Consider the following 27214-nt stretch of genomic DNA (forward strand, 5'->3'; position numbering starts at 1 on the left):
TATATGTCCATGCCACTCTCTCACCCTGTCACATCTTACCCCTCCCCCTCCCCATATCCTCAAGTCCATTCTCTATTAGGTCTGTGTCTTTATTTCCGTCTTGCCACTAGGTTCTTCATGACCTTTTTTTTTTTTCCTTAGATTCCATATATATATGTTAGCATACTGTATTTGTTTTTCTCTTTCTGACTTACTTTACTCTGTATGACAGACTCTAACTCCATCCACCTCACTACAAATACCTCCATTTCATTTCTTTTTATGGCTGAGTAATGTTCCATTGTATATATGTGCCACATCTTCTTTATCCATTCATCCGATAGATTTGGTTTTAATATATCGTAAAATTTCCCCATACTTTTCACATATATGTATAAAAACACATACTACCACAAATAATTTATAAGAAAGACTTGATATTTTTAAAAAGCAATATGTACTCACTGAAGAAAATTTGGAATATATAGTATAAAGAGCTAAATAAAATCGCTGTAACTCCCCTCCCCAAGGCAAAAGTTTTTTATGACTTTGTTATATTTTTTCTGTGTTTATAGGTCTATTATATAATTATAAAACTGTAATCATAGTACATTTTACCACCACAGGTACCACATCATCAGTGTTATTAAACATTTTGCATTACAGGGACTGGACATACCAAGACGACCAGTATGTGGTCCTACTCAAACAATCTTAGAGTATCTACTATGAAGGCACCTCATGAGTTGATTATAACAATCTCAGACTTCTAGAAGTTTGGATTTTTAAGGAATCACTTAGCTTTTTTTGGTGATTTTTTTTTTTCCTACTGTGAGATGAGAGAGACTCTTTGGGTTTGAGGTGGGGAACAGCAGTTTTTCTTGTTCACTGTGATATTTTAACTTGTTAGACTACACTGTATTAAACATTTTTTACTAAATTTTCAAACATATGCAAAAGTCGGGAGAATAATATAATGGATCCCCATATACTCATCACACGTTTATAATGTTATCAAGATTTTGCCACATTTGTCTTAGCTCTTTAAAGTTTTTCTTTTACTCTGCTGAACTAAAGAAAATTTCATATCATGTCATTTTACTTCTGTAATCTTTTTTTTTTAATTAATTAATTTATTTTAATTTTTTTTTTTTTGGCTGTGTTGGGTCTTCATATCTGTGCGAGGGCTTTCTCCAGTTGCGGCAAGCGGGGGCCACTCTTCATCGCGGTGCGCGGGCCTCTCACTATCGCGGCCTCTCTTGTTGCGGAGCACAGGCTCCAGACGCGCAGGCTCAGTAGTTGTGGCTCACGGGCCTAGCTGCTCCGCGGCATGTGGGATCTTCCCAGACCAGGGCTCGAACCCGTGTCCCCTGCATTGGCAGGCAGATTCTCAACCACCGCGCCACCAGGGAAGCCCTACTTCTGTAATCTTAACTATTCATCTCTAAAACATGTGGTTGATTTCTTATATAACTACAATTCATTATCATACCTACGAAATTACAGAAAGTTCTTGATATCTCATACCTAAATTTCTGTGATAGGCTAAGGTTTTTAAACGTCTAAATCCAATCAAGTGTTTGTATCATGAAATGCTCTCATTGAAACAGCCATATTTCTTTTTCAGATTAGTGATGATGAACCAGGTTATGACCTAGATTTATTTTGTATACCTAATCATTATGCTGAGGATTTGGAAAAGGTGTTTATTCCTCATGGACTAATTATGGACAGGTTAGTACGATCTTAAACTGAAATTTTGTTTTTTTCTTATATTAATTTCAAGTGTCAGCAGCTGTTTTAAGTAGTTGATGTTTGAACATGAACTAGGCCAGCTTGTCACATAATAGATGCTTTCTGTTTTAAAAGCCCTCTTGACAAAAAAAGGGAGGAAGGGAGAGCTTACTAATTACCCAGTATAAGTCATGGTATACTGGGAATCTGTAGGGAGTAGAATAAAGTAAATATTGAAGGGAGATTGGAAGAATGAACTCTAGGCACAAAGTCTTTGATTTCTCAACCCTGAACAGGGTAATGGACTGGGGCTGAATCACGGGAAGACAAGGTCAGATTTTGATGATTATGCACGTCTAGCTTGAAAATTTCCCGTTAAATGAATTGCAGTGAAAAACTTTACTTGTTATTTAAATGCTTGCCTTGTGTGTCTGGCTGTTGTTTTTTATTTTAAAATTATAATATCAGTATTATAACTCTAATCTAATATAGCTATATTCTAGAATTCTAAAATATTCTAACTATAGAGGCTTAAACAAGAAGAGTAAAGTTCTCTCAGCCTGCTGTACACATTTCCTCCCTATACATTGGCCATGTACATATACTATATATTTTAACACATGGGTATTACTATCATATAGGTCTAAAATTTATTGGGCATTTTTTCATATTAATACATCCAGAACTATCTCATATATTTTAAAGGTTGCATGGCATTCCATTTTCTGGCTGTACCATAATTGATTTAACCAGTTCCTTATTGATAGCTGCAAGATGTCTCCATTATTTTGCTTTTGCAGATCATACTAGAAGGGAACATCCTTTTATAGATGTTTGGGCAGTTGCTCAAATTTATCCACGGGGAAATTTTGTGACAAGGGGAAGGTGTTTCTTGAATGTTTTGATACTGCCAAATTATCCTCCAAAAAGTTTATATTAATTTGTACTCCCAATGGTATATGAGAGTACTCTTTCCTCACAGTCTCTTCTAATATTGTATTATTGGAATTTGCTGGTTTGATAGGTGAAAATTGTATCTTATTTTAATTTGCGTTTTTAAAATTTATGATAGATGTAACAGTACACTTGGATTTTGAAGGTTTTTGAAATTTTTATCTTCGCTTTATGAGCAAGGATATTATACTTCATGGGGGCAAAGGATGTGTTTTGTCGAAGTTTAATCTTTTTTTTTTTTTTTTTTTTTTAATGCTTGGCTGCACCTCACAGCTTTCGGGATCTGAGTTTCCCAGACCAGGGATCGAACCTAGGGCCGCAGCAGTGCAAGTGCCTAGTCCTAACCACTGGACTGCCAGGGAATTCCCCTGGAAGTTTAATCCTTAAGGGATGTTTGTTGTAAAGTTTAAATGTTCCTTTTATAATATAATTTAATTTCTATTAAATTCTTGATTTTATTTCTGTAGGACCGAACGGCTGGCTCGAGATGTGATGAAGGAGATGGGAGGCCATCACATCGTGGCCCTCTGTGTGCTCAAGGGGGGCTATAAATTCTTTGCTGACCTGCTGGATTACATCAAAGCACTGAACAGAAATAGTGATAGATCTATACCTATGACTGTAGATTTTATCAGACTGAAGAGCTACTGTGTAAGTATAGTTAATGCATGTTTAAAATAAACATGGCGTTTTTATTATATGTATCCTATATGTATGAGCTTTAACTGGTTATATATAAATTCCATTTGCTTATAACTTTTATACAACTAAAGAACCAAAATTGATCTACATAATAGCTAAAAACAAAACCATATGAATTCTAAAATTCAAATTAACATTAATTTGACGTGAAGGACTGTGTTTTGCTGAAATAAAAAACAAAACAAAACAAAAAAACCGATGGCAACTGTAGGTTTTCCTGTATGTTTTTGAAGCTCTGCAAACTGCACTTACATGTTCATTTTACTTGGTTAGAGTGAGATTTTCTGATATATTCCCTAGTACTGTATATACAAGTGAATATTGTCTTTTTCAAACTAGTCACCTATACTTATTTTAAAGGTTCCTTTGGTTTAGTTTAGTTTTGTTTTGTTTTGGATTTTGAAAAACCCGTTTTCGGAATTGCTCTTGGGACTTGGGGGATATACTCTTTTGACTGTACTTACTGGTGGCAGATGTCCTCTCTGGAGCTAGATTGACTTGCGGGGGAGTCGTATTTGGAGTTAGGTGTGCGTAATAAGGTGGGGCAACGGTTGTCTCTTAGAAAGCGCGAACGGAGCGAGAGCATTAGCACATTTAAAAGACCACTTTTGAGTCACAGTCGCTCTGTCTGTGTCACACAATCTCAGATGCTTCAGAATATTGACACTTGTGGGGTGAACCAAAATCCATGTCATCTTTACACATGAATTTCATCATCCACAATTTCTTTGATCGTGTGAATGTTTGATTTTTATTACTTCATAGTGTTGCTTTTTTTCTGGTTGCGTGTTGTCATTGTAGTTCCCGAGAGTTACTGTTTTCCTTAAAAATAGGATTTTTCCTAGCTTCTTCAAGGATTAGAATGAATGTCTGATCTTTGCTCTTTCATGAATCAGTATTGTAGTGCATCTTTGTAGAAACTTGGCTTATGTTTACATTTTCATTGAGAATAAGACCACTTATCTACATTTAACTTTCAGCCTCCATTCTCTTCGTTAATCATCTATTTGACCCAAGTCTTTGACCTTTTTGCCATTTTCATCAGTCCTGTGGGTGATTGGACAGCCATTTAAGTATTATCATAGACATTTTCCCTATCCTGTTAAAACCCTTTGTGCTCATATGTCATGATATTACTTCATACTCATAAGCTCCTTTTAACTTGTCAAAGTCTCACTTGAATTAAAGACTTGCTTAAATACAAAATTTGGATTTTTACTCAACAGAAGTTATTTATTTTGCTGATTTACACTAAGATTTAATTCTAGGCAGTATAGCTGCCCAGACTTTAATATGTTGTTGCTTAGAGGCAAAACATGGGCTTACAGTCCAGGGTGTGATTTCTCTGTTTGGTCTTCTTAAGCACCGCCCCCCCGCCCCCAACATGTACACATAAAAATCAATTTTGTTACTTTATGACTTATACTTCATTGCTCTGGGGACTTGTGCAGAATGTTCTTTCTTTGAAAAGAAAGCTCATTAAAAAACTGAGAGGAGTTCAATATTTTCTTTTTAAGAGTATTTTATAGTTATAGAGCAATTTTGAAGCGGTAGAAACACTTTGACATTTTAATTCCATTTTCTACTTTTAGTTTTTTTCCTATTAGTTGTTTTTTATTTTTATTTTTTTGTTTGTTTGTTTTTGGCCACGCTGCGTGGCATGCAGGATCTTAGTTCCCCAACCAGGGCTCGAACCTGTGCCCCCTGCAGTGGAAGCGTGGAGTCTTAACCACTGGACTGCCAGGGAAGTCCTAGTTTTTTTCCTATTAGTTTCAGATCTTAGAGGAGTGTTAAGCTGAACTCCTCAACTGATAAAAAGTGTTGGAACCTTCAACATGATTAAAGCAAACATTTAGGTAAATTTTCACGTAGAGAAAAAAATATCTGTTCTGTTTTATGTGAAATTCTGTGTAGATTTACTACTAAACAATACAAATTAGGAAAACCATATACTTTCTGTTGATTTGAAGTAACGTTTCTACCCTATTTAATAATTCATCAGCTTGTTGTGGAAGATATTCCCATGTGCCTATAAAAAACCAGGCAATTTAATTTGATATAATCATAAAATGGGAATTTAAAATTGTTTGCAGCATCAGTAACATTGATGTTAATGCAGTTTTACATGTTGATCTTGACCAGTTTGAAACAGTGAATTAAACATTAACTGATCTGTACTGATCCTATAGAAATGCTCCATGAACTATTAAATGTTCCCAGAATATATAGTCATAATAATATTAACACACCCCATCTAGTTTTTCTTCAGAATGAAAATTGTATTTTTCCGATTAAAAAATACATGTTTATTATAAAGAACATACAACCACGGAAAATTATAAAGGAATTAAGTCACCCTAAATTCCACTACCACTTTTATTTCTAATATTTTGAAGAATTTTCTCTCTGTGTATACACACTCACATTATAGTTTACATACTCTTAGAGTAGCTAGGCAGAATTTTATTTGCTTAGCGCCTAGTTGACAAATTGCCTGGGGATTCCAAATACCATGTTTCCTTAAATCTTAGATAGCACTGATTTTAAGATTTACCAGTATTTTTTGTACTGCTAAGAAAGAAGACGCTGTCAGTTATTGTTGTAAGTTGCTGTCGATTGTAATATGTCAGTTTCAGGGGTATTAAAATGTGAGTGTACATCTTAGAACAATAAAATGTAGTACTATATATTCAATGACTTTTCTATCCCTAAGGCTCTGTGATACTAAAAAAAGAAACAGTTGATAAGTGTGCAAATGTATTTTCTCTGTTGTGAGTTCAATTTTGCAGTGAAATTTTTTTTTTTTTTTACTAAAATAGTTTAATTAAAAAAAAAATGAGGAAGTCTTGAGAGGGAAAGTTGTCCGACAAGTAAATTTTTTGTGGGAATATTTTTTGTGGACCCTAAGCAAAGGAGAAATTAACCTGATTTATGGTGTGTCCAGACTAAATGGCTTACGTTAAAATGAAATTCTTCTTAGAATTTTATTTTATTTATTTTTCATTATTATTATTTTTAAAATATTTATTTATTTATTTATTTGGTTGTGTCGGGTTTTAGTTGCAGCAGGTGGGCTCCTTAGTTGTGGCATGCATGTGGGATCTAGTTCCCGGGCCAGGGATCGAACCCAGGCCCCCTGCATTAGGAGTGCAGAGTCTTAACCACTGCGCCACCAGGGAAGTCCCTCTTCTTAGGATTTTAAATCTTGCAGAAAACTTCTGAGTTATGAATTATTATCTCCATGTACATTTGAGAACAATGAGGGGCAGAGGGATTAAGTGACTTGCCCAGGATCATACAGGTCTTCAATTTGAACACAAGCCTTTAATTCTGTGCAGAACTGAGAGTCTTATTTGGGAAAACTTTTAACTGACTTGGATCCTCTAATATGGGCTTCCTGTTATTTCTTCAGAAGTTTTGCATGCAAACAATTCATTTTGCCAGTTACGGGATTTTTCCTCAGTTAGGGTCAAGGTTCATAAAGCTATAAGTTTCAGTCTTAATCTTGGAAGTCACTTGATTAGTAGCTTGATTAGGCTATCTGTTTAGTATATCAAAGGTACAAATTACTTGATAGCAATTTGTTATTTGTAAGAAGCTGACTTTTTGAGTGAGCTTGTTGAAGAAAAATGCAGAAAATATTGGAGTAGTTTCTTAAAGTGTCTCTTCTAAGAAGAGGTCAGTAGCTTTTGGTCTGACACTTTTCTCTGTATGTATTTAGTCAATTGCTTTAAGGTATGCTTTTTCTCCAGAACAGTTGAAGTTAAATGTAAACGTACCACTTTGATGTTGACACTAGATAGTCTAAAGCTTATCTTCTGTAAATCTATCTATTTATATATATATATATATAAAGAAAGTGAAGTGATTTATGCCTTTCTCCTGCTTATTGAACTAAGACCATAGACGTGGATGGAGAAAAGAATTTGTTCAGTTTAAATTGGCAGGAATGGGGATGTGTACTGTCCATGGTATAAGGAAACGCTAACAGAACTAGGGTCAAAAGTATACTTTCTAACTCTTGCCTGTGGATTTTCACTGTGATGTAGTCCTTGTTGGACAACTTAGGTTTTATGTAAGCACCCTGATTAGTAGAACATGAAGGTAGTGGTCAGGTTTGGCCCCATGAAACCACAACGTCTATTTTTTTTTTTGATACATGTATATAATATGTATTTGTATACGTATAGTAACACTAATCTTCATTTATCAATTTCCCCCCTCCTTTCCTTTTAATTAATTAATTTATTTATTTTTGGGTGTGTTGGGACTTCGTTTCTGTGCGAGGGCTTTCTCCAGTTCCAGCGAGCGGGGTCCACTCTTCATCGCGGTGCGCGGCCCTCTCACTGTCGCGGCCTCTCTTGTTGCGGAGCACGGGCTCCAGACGCGCAGGCTCAGTAGTCGTGGCTCACGGGCCTAGCCGCTCTGCGGCATGTGGGATCCTCCCAGACCAGGGCTCGAACCCGTGTCCCCTGCATTGGCAGGCAGACTCTCAACCACTGCGCCACCAGGGAAGCCCCACAACTTCTATTTTTTAAAAAAATTAAGGAGGGACTTCCCTGGCGGCGCAGTGGTTAAGGATCCGCCTGCCAATGCAGGAGGCACGGGTTCGAGCCCTGGTCTGGAAAGATCCCACATGCCGTGGAGCAGCTAAGCCCATGGGCCACAACTACTGAGCCTGCGCTCTAGAGCCCGTGAGCCACAACTACTAAGCCTGCGTGCCACAACTACTGAAGCCCGCACGCCTAGAGCCCGTGCTCCGCAACAAGAGAAGCCACTTCAATGAGAGGCCCGTGCACTGCAACGAAGAGTAGCCCCCGCTCGCCGCAACTAGAGAAAGCCCGCGTGCAGCAACGAAGACCCAACACAGCCATACATACATACATACATACATACATACATACATACATAAACAAAGTTTTAAAAATTAAGGAAATTGATTAATTCACTCAGCAAACATATTACTACCTGTTGTATGCAAGGTACTGTCTTTTAGGCCATGAAGAGTGATTCTTTTGAACATGTTTATCAGATCCTAGTCCCAAACCAGACATGGAATGAAAAGCAAGAAGACAGGATGCAATAACTTCTGAAGGTTTGAAAACAGTGTACTTGAAAATACCAGATATTAAATATCAGCACTAACATTTCAATCTTTTCTGGTACCCTGTTGTACTAAATGAGATCTTTGATGTGTTTAGAGCAATGCTGACCAACAGAACTTTCTGTGATGATGGAAATGTTCTGTGTCTGTGTTGTCTAGTACAGAGCCACTAGCCACATGTGACTGTGAGGCTGTGAAATATATCTCGTGCAACAGAGGATCTGGTTTTGTTTTTTTTGTTTTTTTTTTTGCCACACTGCGTGGCATGTTGAATCTTAGTTTCCCGACCAGGGATTGAACCCATGCCCTCTGCAGTGGAAGCGCGGATTCGTAACCACTGGACCCCCAGGGAAGTCCCTGAATTTTTAGTTTTATTTAATTTTAAATAATGTGGTTAGTGGTTATTATATTGGATAGTGCAGGATTAGATGATCTATAAGGGCCCTGCTTCATCAGCATCATTTTTAAAACTGATAATAGCTTCTTTTTCCTTTAAAGCAACATTTTAAGTTTAAAATAACAGGTAAATAAATTGACTTATTACCTGGGCGTATATCCTTCCAGACTTATTATGTTCTGCATATATTTTTAGAAAATTGGATATCTGCCGTTTTTCATCTGAGTTGCAGTCTACCTCTAAACGTTTATGATTCTAATATTCTCACTTTTGTTGATATTTGATCAGGGTACAGGAAAACAGTTAAAGGACACAGAGGATGGTTGAAATTATGATGTGAAGAGAAAATATGATTGAGTGTGGTGGACTTGGGACCTAGCTGGATGTAGAAGGAACAGTTGTTTCCCCGTAACTCCATTCTAGGGTCCTAAGGAATGATCTGAAGTTCACTGCAAAAAGGAAGCCACATATTGCTAAGCCACTAAGTGCTCAGGCTGGACTTCCTACCTCAGTGATACTCCTAGTCTCACCCCCTTGGGAGCCCGGTTTCGGTGATTAACCTCTCTGCATTCTCTTATGGTCTCAACCTGTTTGTTCCAAGCCGTTCTTTTGCAGCCCACTCATTCACGTGTTTTCACACAGCTTTCTCTCTTCTTTTCCTATACCAAGCTTCAGTTCTTGTTGCTACCTGGAGGTTTGCAAAATTTTTAGGGATAGACAAATAAGAAAGTTCCTTCCGATTTCCCTTCTCTTTTTTTCACGTAGACTCGAGAAAAGGTAGATAAAATGGAAACACAGACACTGAGGGTATGTATTTGGTAGACCCAAAGAGCTTCTCTGGGGATTTTATGTAGTTGACAGTGACATTCTGAGTTAAGGACAGATTGGGCTCTGCCATGCCAGTCCCATCATCTCCTTAAAGATGAAGCACATAAGAGTCACTCAGTAATGAAATGCAGCAGGGATACAGTGGGAAGCTTGTCATAGACAGGAAGGGAGGGAGCAAGGGAAAATCCTCTGGTGGGGTAATTGATTCATGGGTGCCATTTGTATGCAATTTGGGCACTTATACCTGTATTCTAGCACAGTGGACTGTAACATTTTTCTTAAATGAATCTTCTGTATTACCCTTCGTTTAAAAGGTGGCTGTGTTTCCAGAAAAAGGAGCCTCGAAGCTAAAACCCTTGGGGCGAACAGAAATATGGAGATTTAGATCTAGTGCAGCAGCAGTGTCTTGCGTGCTTGGAGTTCTCTTGTCTCTTACCCTATCACCATCGCCTTTGGAGCACAGGGTTTTTTCCATACTTTTCAGTTCTCAGATCTTTACTCCTTTTCTCTGTAGAAAAGGGTCAATTGAAGTCGACTGTAATACCGAATTTATACAGAAGATGTCGCTATTTAACTTGATTTACTGTGTAAATCGTTTACTACTGTGATTCGCTCTCATTGAAAGCTTCAGGTTTCATGCAGTTTTTTGTTTTTGTTTTTTTTTTGCTATTAATTCTCTGTCTTTGAAACTCTAGGTTTTAAGTTAGTTAGAATAAGAGGTGTCCGAAATTTCCTTAAGATGAGAAGTAATATGCAAGAGTTTTTTGATATTGGTAGTCATACTTATGTATCTTACGTTTAGTTTGCAACACTGTATACTGTTGGCCCATTTGTGTTTTTCAAAAATAACACTCCATAAAATACGGACACATATATAGAAGTGTATGACAAAAATAGAAGTACAGGCACACCTCGTTTTATTGCGCTTCACTTTTTTTTAAATAATTTTTTTTTAATATTTATTTTTTGGCTGTGTTGGGTCTTAGTTGTGGCATGCAGGATCTTTCGCAGTGCATGGGCTCTGTAGTTGTGGCACACGGGCTTAGTTGCCCTGCGGCATGTGGGATCTTAGCTCCCCAACCAGGGCTCGAACTGGTGTCCTCTGCATTGCAAGATGGATTCTTAACCACTGGACCACCAGGGGAGTCCGTGTTGCACTTCGCTTTATTGTGCTTTGCAGATACTGCATTTTTTATAAATTGAAGGTTTGTGGCAGTTTTGTGTCAAGCAAGTCTATTGATGCCATTTTTCCAGCAGCACTTGCTCTCTTTGTGTCTCTGTGTCACATTTTGGTAATTCTCGCAATAGGTCAAACTTTTTCATTATTATTATATTTGTTATGGTGATCTGTGATTAGTGATCTTTGATGTTACCATTACAAAAAGATTAAGACTCGCTGAAGGCTCACATGATGGTTAGCATTTTTATTTTTTATCTATCTATTTATTTATTTGGGGTGGGGTGGGGTTTTACCATAGTTTCATGTTTTATTTTTAAAGAAACTGCTGAAATGTTTTCCAGAGTGGCTGTACCATTCTACATTCACATAAACAAAGTATAAGTGATCCACTTTCTCTGCATCCTCCACAGTATTTGATGTCACTATTTTATTTTATTTTTACATTAATTTTTATTGGAGTATAGTTGATTTACAATGTTGCGTTAGTTTTTGCTGTACAACAAAGAGAATCAGTCATACATATACATATATCCACTCTTTTTTAGATTCTTTTCCCATATAGGCCATTACAGAATATTGAGTAGAGTTCTTTGTGCCATACAGTAGGTCCTTATTAGTTATCTATTTTATATATAGTAGTGTGTGTATGTCAATCCCAATCTCCCAATTTATCCCCGCCCCTTTCCCCCTGGTAACCATGTTTGTTTTCTACATCTGTAACTCTGTTTCTGTTTTGTAAGTAGGTTCGTTTGTACCATTTTTTTAGATTACACATATAAACAATAGCATTTTTTAGCAATAAAGTATTTTTAAATTAAGGTATTGTACATTGTGTTTTTAGACATAATGCTATTATTGCACACTTAATAGACTACAGGACAGTGCAAACATAACTTTTATGTCCACTGGGAAACCAAAAAATTCGTGTGACTTGCTGTATTGTGACACTCACTTTATCGTGATGATCTGCAACCAAACCCGAAATATCTGAGGAATGCCTGTATATAAAAGTAGAAAGTCTTCTTATCCCTTCTCACTACTCAGAGGTAATTGCGGTTATAAGCTTTTTAAAAATGCTGAACAGAAATGGTTTCGTAGGCAACACATTGCTCTGTAACTTGGTGTTTTTAGTTACCATTGTTCATGTCAGTGTGTATAGACTATCAGATTCTTTTTAATAGCTCCACAGTATTACATTGTGTGGATGAACTTAATTTAAATAGTTCCCTGTTAATAGACATGCTGGTTGTCTCCAATTTTTGTTTTTTATAACAGTTGATACAATGAACATCCTTGTATGTACCTTTGCACACTTGTGTTTTTGTAGCTTTGATTCCTGGAAGTGGGATTGCTGGGGCAAATGGCATGCGTGTTTACAATTTTAATAGGTATGGCTATATCTTTTTCAAAGGACAGTGTACTGATTTATACTCTCACCAACAACAAGAGTGCTTGTTTCCTGTCACTCTTGCCAAAATATATATCATCAGGCTTAAGTTTTGCCAGTGTGAATGGGTGAACAGGAGAATCATGTTGTTTGAGTATTTGTTTCTCAGATATCATTTTATATGTTATGACATTCTTTTCTGTGAATTACCTGTTTGTGTTCATTCTCCATTTCTCTATTGGATTCTTATTGTTGGAGCGCGGTGTATAATAGAAATACTCGTTACAGATCTTTTCTTTCAGTTTGGGTTCGTGTCATGCCTAAGTTTTTACCTTTCTGAGAATGTGAAAATATTCTACGTTTTCTTCTTGTCTGCTTATGGCTTTATTTTTTACGTTTAGATTTTAATCCATCTGGAATTTATTTTTGTGTATGCTGTGAGGTAGGGATCATACTTTATTTTTTTCCCAAATGGATTACTAGTTGATGAAACACCATTTATTGAATAATTCATCTTTTTCTTACTGACTTGAAATACCATCTTTATCATATACTAAATCCTCATATATTTCTGGGTCTGTTTCTGGGCTCTATTCTGTTCCTTGATCTCTTTGTCTGTTATTGTGCTGGTACAGCACCATTGTAATTGCCACAGCTTTGGTATGGTTTGCTCTCTGGTAGGGCAAGTCTAAGCTGTTTCATTCACCTGCTCTTTCACTCCAGTTTTCTGTCTTGAATCCAGCACAGCCAAATTATGATCATTATCACCACCAACTACAGTGGGTGTGGAGCATTCCCTTTTGAAACTCTTTTAAGGGTTTCTACTAGATTCTGTGATAGCATAAAACTGGGAGCCTAAGAGGTATGCTTTAAAGGACTACTGATCAGACCTGATTTCCCAGACTGTGCTGAAGATGACCTGGGCCTGAGCTAGACTTTTGAGGGAAATATCTTTGGAGTCGAGTGTGATATAGATGAGACCCTACAACTTGATTGACTCATGGGAATGGTCCAGGGCCAGAACCAGACACCTGTCATGCTAATAACCTCTTTCGTGGTTCAGAAATTACTGAGACTGAAGATGGGCGGCCTCTGTAACACTGCCCACTCGAAAATGGGTGTACCCCATTTTTAGGACTCTTCGAAGCATCAAATCAGTAATGGCCAATTAGAACTTCTTAATTTTTACTAATCTCAGTTGAAAGTTACCTAGTCATTCATTTCTAGAAACATAATTCTTACAGTTTGTATCATTTAGAAAATCATAATGCTATGACATTAGATAGCTAACTTCTTAAATCTTCTAGTTCCCATTTGATAATTTGAAATGTGTGTGTATACATGGAAAGATATACATATATATTTATCTTTTTTTTTTTTTTAACTAGAATGACCAGTCAACAGGTGACATAAAAGTAATTGGTGGAGATGATCTCTCAACTTTAACCGGAAAGGTATGTATCTTGAAGGGGAAGAAAAGAACATTCCATACCGAGTCAATTAGTAACACTGTGCTTTCAATCCATCACCAAGAGGCAGTTTAGATAGTTATTTATGCACTCAAACAAGGGTTATTTAACCCTTGGAAACAACCTAAGTTAGGTATCTTTCTCTAGGTCATATAGCAAAGAGGCAGCAAAATCCAACATTAAACATCAAGTCTGTGTTGCCAAGTACTGCTGGTATGCTTCTGTGGGGATCTAATTTGGGATCCTTCAAAAGAATATATGGGGGAAAGGACAGTCTTCTTTTTAAAAATAGACAGCACATAGTTTCTTAAAAGATAGAGAAACAGTATAATGTAGTGACTGAAAGTATGGGTTCTAGAGCTGGAGAGCTTTGATTCAAAGCCTGGCTCAGTACCTCCTAGCTATGTGACCTTGGACAGGTTATTTAACCTCTCATCTCCCATATGATGCTACTGGCAGTCATCTCAGTGAGTTAAGGGGATTGACTGATATAATGCATGTAGAGCTCTTAAAACAGTTTCTGGTAGTTAGAACACTTAGTATGTTCAAACATACTGTTATTTTAAGGAATCCCCAAAAAGAGTTTAAAATACATCAAAATTCTTCCAGCATAGACATTTCGCTGAGATAATAGAGCTATTAAAATACTTGAATATTTACAATATTATTCTTCAGATACACTGAAATGATTTTTGAGTAACCAGTGATAAATGATGGAATGCTATTTTTTTTCAGCTGCCAGTTACTTTTTTGCTTATAGACACAGTGCCAAATATAAAGGCATAATCTCATAGAAGCTTCACAAGACTCCTCGTGAGGTAGATATTATCATCCCCATTTTACAGATCAGGAGACTAAGACTCAGCAAGGTTGAAGGACTTGTCCAAAGTCACACTGCCAGTTAAGTGGTAGAGCTTGAATTTAAATGCAGGTCTATCTGGCTCCAAAGCCCTTTCCTTCCTCTGGTTTTTAGATTTTAATGTTTATAGCTTACTTCACTGAGTATCTGTAAGGCAACTTTAACATGCAACACTTGTGTCAAATTCTATGGTCCCATATCAGGGTCATGCCAAACTAATGTTGTCTTCCTCAACATCTTTTGAAAACTTCAAAGGAGAAATTATAATCTGTTGACTCTTTTCCCTTCCTGCCAGACCTATCCTCCTTCCCTTTCAGCGTGCTTTGCCCATATTTAGAAGTCATTTGAAGCCCTTACTCCTATAATCAGTTTTTAGTGCTGGAAGGGACCTAGCCTTCAAAGCTTTCTGTGATTCCATTTGACCTTGCCTTTCCCACCTAATGGCTCTGTCCCACTACATAGCTCTGTGATCTTAAAAGGTCTCTGCTTCTAAAATAACTTTCTTTTCATGATAGTCACAGTAAGCACATTTATTGTGGAAAAAAAACAAGACGCAGAAGTTGGGTGAGGTTGTTTCTTGGTGGTAAGATTATGAGTTATTTAGACTTTCTATTTCAGTTTATCTCTGGCGGATACCGTGTGTGTGCAGATACATATATATATGAATAGTTTTCCCCTTTTTTCCACTTATGGTTGAGAATATGGGCTTTGGACCCTGAAAACCCCTCTTCAAATCTATCCTCTACCACTTGACTATTTTTATGACTTTAGGCAAGTCATTTGACCTCTGAGCCTCATTTTTTTCATTTATTAAGTAAGGATGTAGCTATTTGATGTAAAATAAGCTCTCAGTAACGGTAGCAATTCTCATTCTTTTATTTTTTAAACAGTAATGACATCATACTCTGGGTACTGCAATTTTGTGTGGCAAATATTTAATCTCTCAGCCTCATAGTACTAAAAGTCTTTGATTATGATTTAGACAAGGTTTTGCAGCTACTTAGTATTAGAGGCAAGACTAGAATCCAGTTTCTCTGTCTCATAATTCAATGCTCTTTTCAAACTGTAATTCCATCCCATGGTGCAAATTGCTGCATCAGTGAGCCAAAGTTACTGATGGGAAAATGTTGTCCTTCAGATGTGCTAGCTGGGCTAGAGAAAATGCTGAGAAAGAACCACATGGTAGGTGGTGAAACAATTATTGGTCCATTAATTGATTACAGTTGGCCCTTGAACAACATGGGTTTGAGCTATGTGGGTCCACTTATATGCAAATTTTTTTCAATAAATCCTTACTACACTACTACACGATCTGTGGCTGGTTGAATCTGTGAATACGGAGAAACTGTGGATATGGAGGGCCGACTGTAAAGTTATATGTGGATTTTCAACTGTGTGAAGGGTCAGTGTCCCTAGTCCCCTTGTTGTTCAAGCATCAACTGTATATTCAGTTTTCCTAAAGATTTAGGTTACAATATCTTTTGAAAAGAGAGAAATTAGTTGTGATATGAGGAAAGGAGTAAATTGCATATGAACTATGGTAGTAATATAATGTATATTATAAAATGCATGCAGTTATAAAATTATAGATTACATAAGGTGAGGTTTAAAAAAAGTTCTCATATTTCTTTCTTTCAACCCAGTGGATCTTGTGTGCCCTACCTTGATAACCACTGACTTAGAAGAGTATATAGAACATTAAAATTCTGATGCTTGTAGGTATGTGATAGAGAAATGAGAACTACAAATAAGCAATATAACACGAATCTTCTTGTAACCAGTATGTGAAATGCTACCTCATTCCCAAGAATAGATATAGGACTCTTCTCTACCTCGGAGGTAATTGTTGGACAGTATTTTCTCTAAGGGTTCTAACAGCTATAAAATTCTGAGACGTAGAAATTGGGTTAAGGGTTTATGGTGGGAGGAAGCATTGGTATCTTTTAGTTTAGTCCAAGAATATGAACACATCCAGAAAATGCAGATCAATTTCAGCCTACTGAGAAAATGCGTTTTGAATTGGATTCCATATGATAAGTTAAATGCATGATTTTGGAGTTATTGTACAAATTATAGTTTTGAATGTTAGAGTTGGAATACACGTATTAGTTGAAGTCCCTCATTTTCCACATGGGAAACTGAGGCCCAGAGAAATTTCGTGACTTGCCCAAGATTAGACCTCTGTTTAAGTAATGAAAACTCTTAAAAAATGAACATATGGGTCAAATTTTATTTTTAAAAATTCCATTGCAGTGAAAATTTTATATTAAAGAGTTCCAAATCCCAACAGATGGCCCATTTGTTTAAATCAGGGTTCGATATAGTAAAGTAGCTTAAAGCAAGAATTTGGATAAATCCTTAGAGTTTGTTATGATGTGACTTGAATTATAATTGGAAACACTGTCTGATTCATTGTACTGATTTTCATTTCTCTTTTTCTTCCAGAATGTCTTGATTGTTGAAGTAAGTTTTACATACATTTAATATAGTGTTTATGATTTTCTAACTTGGTATGCACAGTCCTAAAGGTAACCCAGGGAAAGAAATTCCTTTTCATCAGTTTTAATGGTGGGCTTGTGTTATAAGGGAGTGAGATTGTTTTTTTTCTAAGAAATATTTAGTAATTTACTTTTACTGGATAGTGGAAACATTTTGATATATTTCTTACCCCTCTCTTTTTGGCTTGAAATTTTTTTGTTCCTTTTAAAGTTACACATATCATTCCCATCCATGCTTTTTATGCTTCTATTGCATGTATATAACCATATACAAAATATATTTTTTGATAATTTATCTAGTGCTACACTGTATATATTCTCTCTTGCAGCTTGTTATTCTCACTCAAAATTGGTTTTGAGGTTATTCATGTTGAAACATACAGAGTTAGTTCACCTTAAAATCCTTCATAGCATTTCAATGTACAAATCAACCTATTTATTGCCCTACAAATGGGGAGTTTGCTTCCAATTTTTCTTACTACAACAGGGCTGCTAAGAGCATCCTTTTGCGTTGTCCTGTGTGCACGTGTGTGAGCTCCCTCTGGATACAGGCACTTAGAAGTGGAATGACTGGGTTTTAGAATTTGTACATTTTCAATTTTACTACTGTTGCCAAATTACTCATCAAAGTACTTTATATTCCCACCAATAGAATGAGTTCTTACTCTTTTATGTAAGATGGTGTAAGGCTTAAGAGCAACAGTAACCCCGGATTCATTTTTTGTTGTTACCAAGGTTTTTAGAAACTTCAGCTTATAGATTAAAAAATAAACAAATAACACTCTTTTTTTTCACAGGGTTTGTGTACATGAGTATCCCTGGGAACTGGTTGCGTTTTTAAAAATGCAGATTCACTAATTCCACTTCAGATTGCTTCATTTTGTCTGGGGTAATGCCGCCTAACAAATTACCACAGACTGAGCAGCTTAAAACAACACACGCTGATTATCTCAGTTTTCAGGGGTCAGAACTCGAATACAGGGTAGCTGGGTCCTCTGCCCCAGGTCTCATCAGGCTGAATCAAGGCTGGGGTTCCTATCTCACCTGTGACTCATGGTACTCTTCCAAATTCATTCAGGTTGTTGGCAGAACTGAGTTCCTGTGGTTGCAGGACTGAGGGCCCCGTTTTCTTGCTAGGCTGTCCTCATGTCCTGGCACATGGCCCTCTCATATTGACAGCTGACTTCTTCAAAACCAGCAGAATCTCTCTCCAGGCTGCTACAGCTGTCTTGTGTAACACAACCTACTGACAACCCCATCATTTCGCAAGTCCCACTCACACTCAGGGAGTGGGGGATTATTCTGAGTGTGTGCACCAGGGGGCAGGAGTCCTGGGGGCCATCAGAATTCTGTCTACCACAGCCCAGAAATCTGCATTTTTCACAAATCCCCAGCCCTGATGTCTCTGATGACTTACAGCCCCACTTTGTGAACGCTGCTTTATACCATCTGTAGAGAATATTTTCATTGAAGAGCATTAGGGTTATGGTTTAAGAAATGTTTTCCCAATTAGAGATAGGTTTGTTTTGAATAATGTCCTACTTTTGACTAAATAGCTAAGATTCACTTTCATGTAAAGTAATTCTACATGGTAAAACTTTAATACTTTGGATACTTTTAAGATGGTATAAAGCAGTGTTTCTTGGTGTGGTCTCTCAACCACCTGCATCTGAGAGTTGGAGCATCCTGATCTTGAGTTTATAAAAAAAATCTAATATCTTTTATAATGAAGGGCAGCACCACAACTCTCTAATAAAATATGTGTGTACATACTTGCATATATATATTTAAATTAGCTGTCATTGATCTCTTGGTGCCTATAAAATCCAGCCCTGAGGACTGGCATTCCTACTGCTTGCTGAGAGCCAGATGACTTACACATTCCAGAATATCTCAGTATGAATTGTGGTGAGAATCACTGCACCAGAAAAAAAAAATGGCATTATTCCAGTTATATATGGGATTTTGTTTTTTTGTGTTTATGTAATGACTGAATTTAAAGGTACGATGGTTTTATTTACCATTTAAATGTCTCTTCTTTTTTTAAAGGATATAATTGACACTGGCAAAACCATGCAAACCTTGCTTTCCTTGGTCAAGCAGCATAATCCAAAGATGGTCAAGGTTGCAAGGTATGTATACAACATTTTGACATAGGATACTTTCTTCATTTGTAAAAAGATTAATTGCTTCTTTGTAAGGGTAAATTTTCTTATCTTCAAAAAGTAATATAATCTCAAATAAGACTCAGTAAGTGTCCTTTGTAAATAATTTGTCATGTGTTAAAGCCTTTCAGTACAGTCGCCTTATTGCCCAATGTTATTAATATTTGGTTTTTCACCAATCTAATAATGATATCAAACTTGTCCTGGGTAGCATGGCAGAGGGTTTGGGGCCTCTTTGCAAAACTGAGACCAAGGATCCCAAAGACGGGTTAGGAGGTGGTCGGAAGGAGTGGGCCCTGGAGATCCTGAGCTCCTGGAATTGAGTGATGTAGTGGTCCCGTGTGCTGCATCTTGTTTTGTAGCCACATTGAAAATGTACAATGCCTGCTTCCTTTCTTCTAAGCCAACCTCACTTCCTGGTCCTACCTATGCTGTTTGACTTATTAGTTCTACTTGTGTTTATCCCTAATTATAGTTTCACTCCCCAGCAACTCAGAGGTAGACTATTATTCCCACTTCACAGATGGGGATACCAAGGCATAGGGAATTATCCAGAGGCACAGAGCTGGATCACTATAGAGGTAAAATTTGAACCCAGGCAACCTGGCTCAGAGTTCATGCCTTACTATTTTTTTTGTCAGGTGACGTCCCTGGGTGTTTTGGGTTTTTTTTTTCTTTTTTTAAAAATTTTTGACCAATCTGCAGTTTTTATGTAGGGGTCAGATAGTGATCTAACTTTTTTTTCCTAAACGATTAACTGGTTTTTATAAACCCCTTTTAAAGGATCAAAGTATTTGTCGAACATCTTTGAATCAGAGTAAGCCTTCTACTGAGTCGTGTGTCAGCAGTTTGTCCTTTGGGGCTTTTCTGATAGCTGGTGCCAGTATATCATCAGTGAGGTTTTACTTTAAATGGATTTGGGACAGGCATGATGAGAGTGTAGAAATGATGCATTCTAGGGCACTAAGCAGTTTCCTGCAGACCAATCAGTGCACTTGCTTATTTCTCTACATGCTTTCAGGGTTTTAAATGTCAACCTACTGTGGCATATACTCCTCCAGATATTCTTGTGTGCCTCTTTCCTGGAATATGCTGTGAAACTGAGATAGACTGCCTCATGAGAGAGATATTTCCTGTAGCTGGAGGTGTGGAGGGTCATTAGTGATGGGGCTGTGGCCCAAGTGGGTTGTTTCTCAACCTTCTTTTCCTAATCTCTTCCTTGCCATTAAATTTAATATCACAGATATATTGTGTAGCTATTTATGTAGTGTATGTGTATCTGTGCTTTATACCTAAAAAGATTAAGTGCAAAGCAGGGTTAAGAATGACTAGAAAGCTTTTTAACTTAAAAGTTAAATTAAAAATTAAAAACCATTAACTGACAGGCATGTCAAATGCTGCAGCCACTTTGGAAAACAGTTTGGCAGTTTCTTACGAAACTAAACCTGTAACTGCCATACAACTCCAGCAGCTGCACTCCGGGCATTTCTCCCAGAGAAATGAGAACTTACATCCGCGCAAAAACCCGTGTGTGAATGTTCATGGCAGCTTCATTTGCAATAGCCCCAAACTGGAAAGAGCCACAATGTCCTTTGGTAGGTGACTGGTTAAACAAACTGTGGTCCACCCTACCATGGAATCCTACTCAGCACTAAAAAGGAACAAACTGCTGATGCACACGACCTGGAGGAGCCTCAAAGGAACGGTGCCAATAAAAGCCAACCTCAAAAGGGTAAATACTGTATGATCCCATTTATACAACCTTCTTAAAGTGACAGAATGATAGAAGTGGAGAACAGATTAGTGGTTGCCAGGGGTTAGGGGGTGGTGGGTGGCTGTGGCTATAAATAAAGAGGTAGCAAGAGAAAGCCGTGCGTGATGGAAAGTTCTGTATCCTGATTGTGGTGGTGGTTACACGAATCCACACGTGTGATACGATTGCATAGAATTACACACATAAACATGAGCACAGAAAGCTGATGAAATTCGGATAAGGTCGGTCCACCAACGTCCATGTCCTGGTTGTGGTAATCTACTACAGTTATGTGACATGTTCACTGGAGGAAACCGGAGAGAGGGCGCATGGGCACTCCCTGTGCTTTTTTTTTTTTGGCTACTTCCTATGAATCTGCAATTATTTTAAAATAATTCATTGAGATCTATAGGAATATGAGGTGCCGAGTTCCCCTGAACTCTTAGTACAGCTTGCACTGAGTTTAATGATACCTTTTTTGGATTGTTCCTGAATGAGTTCAGGTAGATGGAGGGGGTTTTGCTGTGATTGGTTTGTTATTTTCTTTCTAAATGGAACCCGAGTCCAAGTGTGTCCTCTAATTACTGGAAGGAGAATCTCAAGGGACTTGCCTGGACTATGGGCCCTTGGGGGCTAAGGCTTAGGCCAGTGCTCTCAACTCGGGCTGCACACTGGTATCATCTGAGAGTTTAAAAAACAAAACATCACCTACATCTGTGTCCCATCCCCAGCGATTCTGATGTAATTGGTGAGGGGTATGGCCTGGGTATCTGAGTTTTGTTATATATTTTTTAAGGTTCCCACGTGATTCCAATGTGCAGCTAAGGTTGAGAATCACTTTAGGTCCTTTCCAGCCCTTTTAATATACTTATCTAGGAAGTTATGAAATCTTAAGTTTTATTGGGACTGCCCTTATCATTTGTAAAGGCTTTCAGAGCACCATTACAGGTTTTTTAATGGCTGAAAAATTTCAGCAGGCAGCACTTGGATTATGAAATTAGCTTTCGTTAGAGTTGACGCATCCTACCTGCAGCTTCTGCTCTCAAAAACAAATACTAGCTCCTTTAGCATGCTAGTTCTTTTTTAGGCTAATATTCCTCTTTGTAAGCTATTTACTAAAAGTCTTGAAAGGTGATGCTCACCTCTCCCACACCATTTGTGGCTTAGGGATTGTTTTCCAGGGATTTTGGACTGAAAGCCTTTACTTGTCATCTTTGCTCGTTGGCATTCCCCACCTGTTCATCCTCCCCAAGTAGCTGCCCTTTGATGGGCGTGTGGGTAGTCAGGGGGCAGCTCTCAGAACAGTCCATCGTGTTCCAGGTGAAGATCAGTCAAGGGCCTCATCTGTAGTGTGAACTCATTGCTACCCCTGCCCAGGGAGCCCTGTGATTTAGCTCTCTCCATTTCATAGTGTTTCTTTGGGTTTGTTAAAACTGACCATACATAGTATGCTAAACTGCACATGAAACCGTGTTGCAGAACATGAATATTCTCTTTTGTAATGCCCTGCAGTGTCTCCGTGTGTCACATGTCACATTTTATAATTAACAGCTTGCTGGTGAAAAGGACCCCGCGAAGTGTTGGATATAGACCAGACTGTAAGTGAAATACTTTTTGTCAATCATTTAACCAGCTTTAACCCAACAAGTTTTATATGAAATGGCTTAGAGTCACTTTAGAGAATGTTTGCACGTATTAGATTTGGAAGTGATGTTTTCTGTATCTAAATGATGTGATTCTTTTTAGTTGTTGGATTTGAAATTCCAGACAAGTTTGTTGTAGGATATGCCCTTGACTATAATGAATACTTCAGGGATTTGAATGTAAGTAATGCTTCTTTTCCTCATTCTCATTTTTCAGAACCCATATAAAAATTTATAAAAGGGAAGAATTGTTTTCTCTTTCCAGCACCTCATAATTTGAACAGACTGATGGTTCCCATTAGTCACATAAAGCTGTAGTCAAGTACAGACGTCCTTAAAGCTGGAACTTGGCCAGGCTAGGGTAACACTTCTTGCTGGCTAAACAGTTGAACAGGTTTAATATACAGTAACTGTCCCATTATTATTTCAGATGATAGATGTGCTCATAAGTAAGCGAGAAATGAACTAGTTTAAGTCTTTTAATTCACTCTCCTTCAAATACCCACCACCTCCTCTGGAAGCAGGAGTGCCAAGAACGCGTTTGTGAACGCGGGTGAGGAAGATGAGGAAGGCCGTTTGTTTTGTAAAAACCCCTGCAGCAGAATACTGTTCATAGAAGACATGCCAAGTACTGTTCTCGCCTTTCACTTCACAGTATACTTTTCTAATGTGAATCTCTGGATTTTTATTTTATAGCATGTTTGTGTCATTAGCGAAACTGGAAAAGCAAAATACAAAGCCTAAGATGAGAGTTCAAGTTGAGTTTGGAAACATCTGGAGTCCCATTGAAGTCACCAGGAAAATTATCAGATGTTCTAGTTCTGTGGCCAGCTGCTTAGTAGAGCTTATTGCATGTATCTTCTAAGAATTTTATCCGTTTTGTATTTTAGAAAGGTCAGTTGCTGCATTCCCGAACTCTTTATTTGCACTATGAGCCTATAGACTATCAGTTCCCTTTGGGTGGATTGTTGTTTGACTTGTGAATGAAAAATCTCTTAAACCACACCACTATTGAATGAAAATATTGAAATTGTATCTGTAAGAAACATTGAAAGAGGAGAATATATTAGTTTTCTAATTGGTATTTTAATTTTTATATATTCAGGAAAGAACAGAAGTGATTGAATATTGTTAGTTATACCACTGTGTGTTTAGAAAAGAAGCAGTCAGTTTCATATCAGTGACAGCATTTAGAGGTATCGTTATGTTGGATAAACCATATGTCCTGGAGTTATTTTAGTAGGTTTCAGTAGTATTAACTGTATTTTCCCGCTTGTTCAGATTATTTCTGGCGAATCTTTGTCAACAGTTCCTTTTAAATACAGGTAAATAAGTTCTAAAAACCTACCACTTTTTGAAGTCTTCAATGTAAAAATCCTTAAAATAAAGGCTGTCTCTTTAAAAGAAACTATGCATGCCTGTTATTTCTCTACAAATTAACCTAGTGTAGTTTTCTGTTGGTTACCTTTTCCTTGTCTGTTAAATTTTAGTAGCTAGTTTAATTGTAATCTTTACCAAGCACAGCAAATAATGGTTATCTGGTAGAATGGGTTGGTGGAGCTAGTGAGATTCTTACCTACTTCAGAGACCTCAGATTTTAGACACGTGGTATATAGTTTATTACATTTTCCGATGCTAAAATAACATGGCTCTCTCTTGGAATTCTGTTAAATTGCTTCGATCGCAACCTCACTTGCAGTTCAGCAGTTTTTCATACATACACTGTTACCTTCTTTGGGTAGAGAATACTCTATCGACTAAAGAACAACAACAAAACCTTTTGTTTTCTGGGAGCAGGAAGAAAAGTTTTAAGCCAAAACCCTTCCTTGCTTCTCTGCTCCAGGTAAGGTATGAACTAGTAACCTTGCAGGCCATCCAACTATATTTATGCCTTAAAAAGTTTGCTGTAATTCCCAGCAGCAGAACAGGGAACTTTAAATGATACTAAATAATAATTTGTTATAGTCCTAGAACTTCCTAGTTTACAAAAAGTTTTCACTTTTGTTATCTCATTTGATCTTCGTGACCTCTGAGGCCGAGGTGGGCGTTACCCCGTGTGCGTGTAGTGTCCTCAGCACGCCACCTCACTGGGCTCTCCCGGGCTGCCCTACTTACCACTGCGCCCTGCCTCCAACTGCGGACCCTCCTCACCCTCCTCTTTTCAGTTGCACTTGCCACCTTCTCTTAGGTCGAACCGTATGAAATTACCATTTTTGTAGGTCAATATAGTTGGCAGTTGGCAATTTTGAGTGGTATAATCTAATAACATGCAGTATAATTTACACTTGTATTTGTTGCTCACTGTTTGTCTCTTCCTTTCACGTCCTCTAGAATGTACGCTCCATATAAGGAGGGCAAGAATTTCTTCATTTCATTGTAGTATAGAGGGAAGGGAGGAGGGGCATGATAAGGGGAGGAGATTAAGAGGTTCAAACTACTATGTATAAAATAAAGGAGGGCAGGAATTTCTATCTGTCTTGTTCACTGAGGTGTATACCTAGTGCCTCAAAGATAGTAGCAGCTCAGATGGTGGCTGTTGAATGAATGAATAGCTAAGAGTTCGGGGTTAGACTGTCCTGACCATTGCTTATTAGCTATGTGACATTGAGTTACTTAACTTTGGAACCTGTTTTCTCAACTGATTCATGGGGATAATGCTGTCTCCTTCACAGGCTTCCTGTAAGGATTCCTTATATGGGAAAGTACGGGTGCAACACGACAGCGGCCTGGGGCTTAGCAAGTGCTCCATAAACATAAGTCGCTGCTGAGAAAAATGAATGTTTCGAGAAGATAGGTGCATGGCTGGTTAAGTGTCAGGGATTAAACCAAGATCGGTCTGATTGTTGGTACAATATCATGAAGAAGCTGAACTGTTTCCCCTTCTGACGTGTGCAGACTCTTTAGTTTGTGGTTCTGTTTTAGCTGGTTGACAAACCCAGCAAGAAACCCAGGTAACAGCCAGGAAGGAAAGGCCTGCTGAAGCTCACACACTTTTAAGAATATTGTGCAGGCAGACTTGACTTAACCTGCTTTTGGGGCATACAGTTCTAACAATTTTATTTCTTTAACCAATTTTCAACAGATCAGATATAGTCCGTTTATAAGGGAGGGGAGGGGAGATACTGACAGGAATAGCAGTAATTTGTAGGATAGCAGTCTGTCAAGGTAGAGGAAAAGTATTCAAAAGAAAAAAGCTGTAGCCTTCTGGGGCCGTGTAGTCATTGAGGATTGGCGCAAATGGTCATAAACGTCACACTTCAGTAATCCCTCAGGGCTGCTCTTTCATTACAACCCCTTACAAGAGGGATGTTCATAAGGAAAGGAAAATGAAATTTCATTTGCTTGATTTTAGGAGCTAGGGCAACATGGACCCTGTTCTAGGAGTATTACCATCCAGGGGAATGTTGGTGCTTAAAGAAGAAGCAAACCTTAGGAACCTGGAAAATTCATGTGTCAAACCCTTCATATGTTCCCATTTTGTGAATGCTTAGAATATTGTATGTATTATACCTGTAAATATAGTTAGGTCCCCATTTTAATTCCATGTATAAAAGATTTATAGATAACCTGGGCTACTGCCTTAATTCTTTAGCTTGGAAAGTTAATCAGTTAATGTCCTTCCCTGCATTTGAGATCCTAGAAATACACTGAGCATCCGCTCTGTGCTAGGTGCTGGGGAAGATGGGCAAGGTTCCTGGTTTCGTGAAGATTTCATTCTAGTTGGGGAAAGGGGCAGTAAACAAAATAATTTCCAATAGTGGCAGGTTGTAAAGGACCTAAAACAGCAATGTGCCGGGGACTGGGGGATGAGGGGTGGGTGCCATATGTTAGATAAGGCGGCCAGGGAAGGTCATGGTTGAGCTGCGATTGAATGGGAGAGAAACCAGCCGCATGAAGCATTGGAGTAGAAAGTTCTCATGGTAGGAACAGCAAATGCAAAAGGCACTGAGATGGTGACAAGCCATCCGAGGTGTTGGAGGGAGAGAAGGAAGGCCAGAGTGTCTGCGAGCAAGGAGAGGGGCAGGCCCTGAGACTGGAGAGGAAGGCCAGGGCCAGACCATGGACCACCTACCTGGTAGGCGGTGACCAGGAGGGTGGATTTTCTGCATTCCACAGACGGAAGGCACTTCAGTGTTTTTAAGTAGATAGTGATAAGGTTTTATTTGCGTTTTTAAAGGCACAAGAACCTCTAAGAGCTGTTCTGAAAGTGGGTGCAGAGGATTTAGGAGTAAAACTGGCAAAGCCAGTATAATACCTACTATTTAATAGGTTTAATATGTGTCAGATGCTGTGCTACAGTGCTTTATATACATTATTTTTATCTATTGTAAGCACATTTCACAGAGGAGACAGTCTCAGGTTCAGTTGTCAAATTCGTGGAGGGAAGGCTGCCGTGGACAAATGGGTCATCATTTCTTCCCTGGATTATGGCCATAGCAGCTTCCATTCTTGTCCCCCTTCCCCCTGACCGACACACACACAGTCTGTCAACGCAGCAGCCTAAGTGATCCTAGTTAAAATATTAGGTTGAGTCACTTTTGGGCTCAAATCCTTCTTGTGGC

At 38.0% G+C, this 27214-nt stretch overlaps 1 protein-coding gene across 1 annotated transcript in view; it reads left to right on the top strand.

The window, feature by feature from the left end:
* Positions 1-24039, top strand: part of LOC137757177 (hypoxanthine-guanine phosphoribosyltransferase) — a 33135-nt gene extending 9096 nt beyond the window's left edge. Inside the window, exons 2-9 of the mRNA XM_068533810.1 lie at positions 1607-1713; positions 3135-3318; positions 13654-13719; positions 17039-17056; positions 19141-19223; positions 22561-22607; positions 22756-22832; positions 23349-24039. Coding sequence (XP_068389911.1) covers positions 1607-1713; positions 3135-3318; positions 13654-13719; positions 17039-17056; positions 19141-19223; positions 22561-22607; positions 22756-22832; positions 23349-23396 — 630 coding nt within the window. The 3' untranslated portion in view covers positions 23397-24039. The remainder of the gene's footprint in view (positions 1-1606; positions 1714-3134; positions 3319-13653; positions 13720-17038; positions 17057-19140; positions 19224-22560; positions 22608-22755; positions 22833-23348) is intronic.
* Positions 24040-27214: the final 3175 nt, after the last annotated feature.

This window comes from Eschrichtius robustus, chromosome X (genome assembly GCF_028021215.1).
Source record: "Eschrichtius robustus isolate mEscRob2 chromosome X, mEscRob2.pri, whole genome shotgun sequence".
Taxonomy (NCBI): domain Eukaryota; kingdom Metazoa; phylum Chordata; class Mammalia; order Artiodactyla; family Eschrichtiidae; genus Eschrichtius; species Eschrichtius robustus.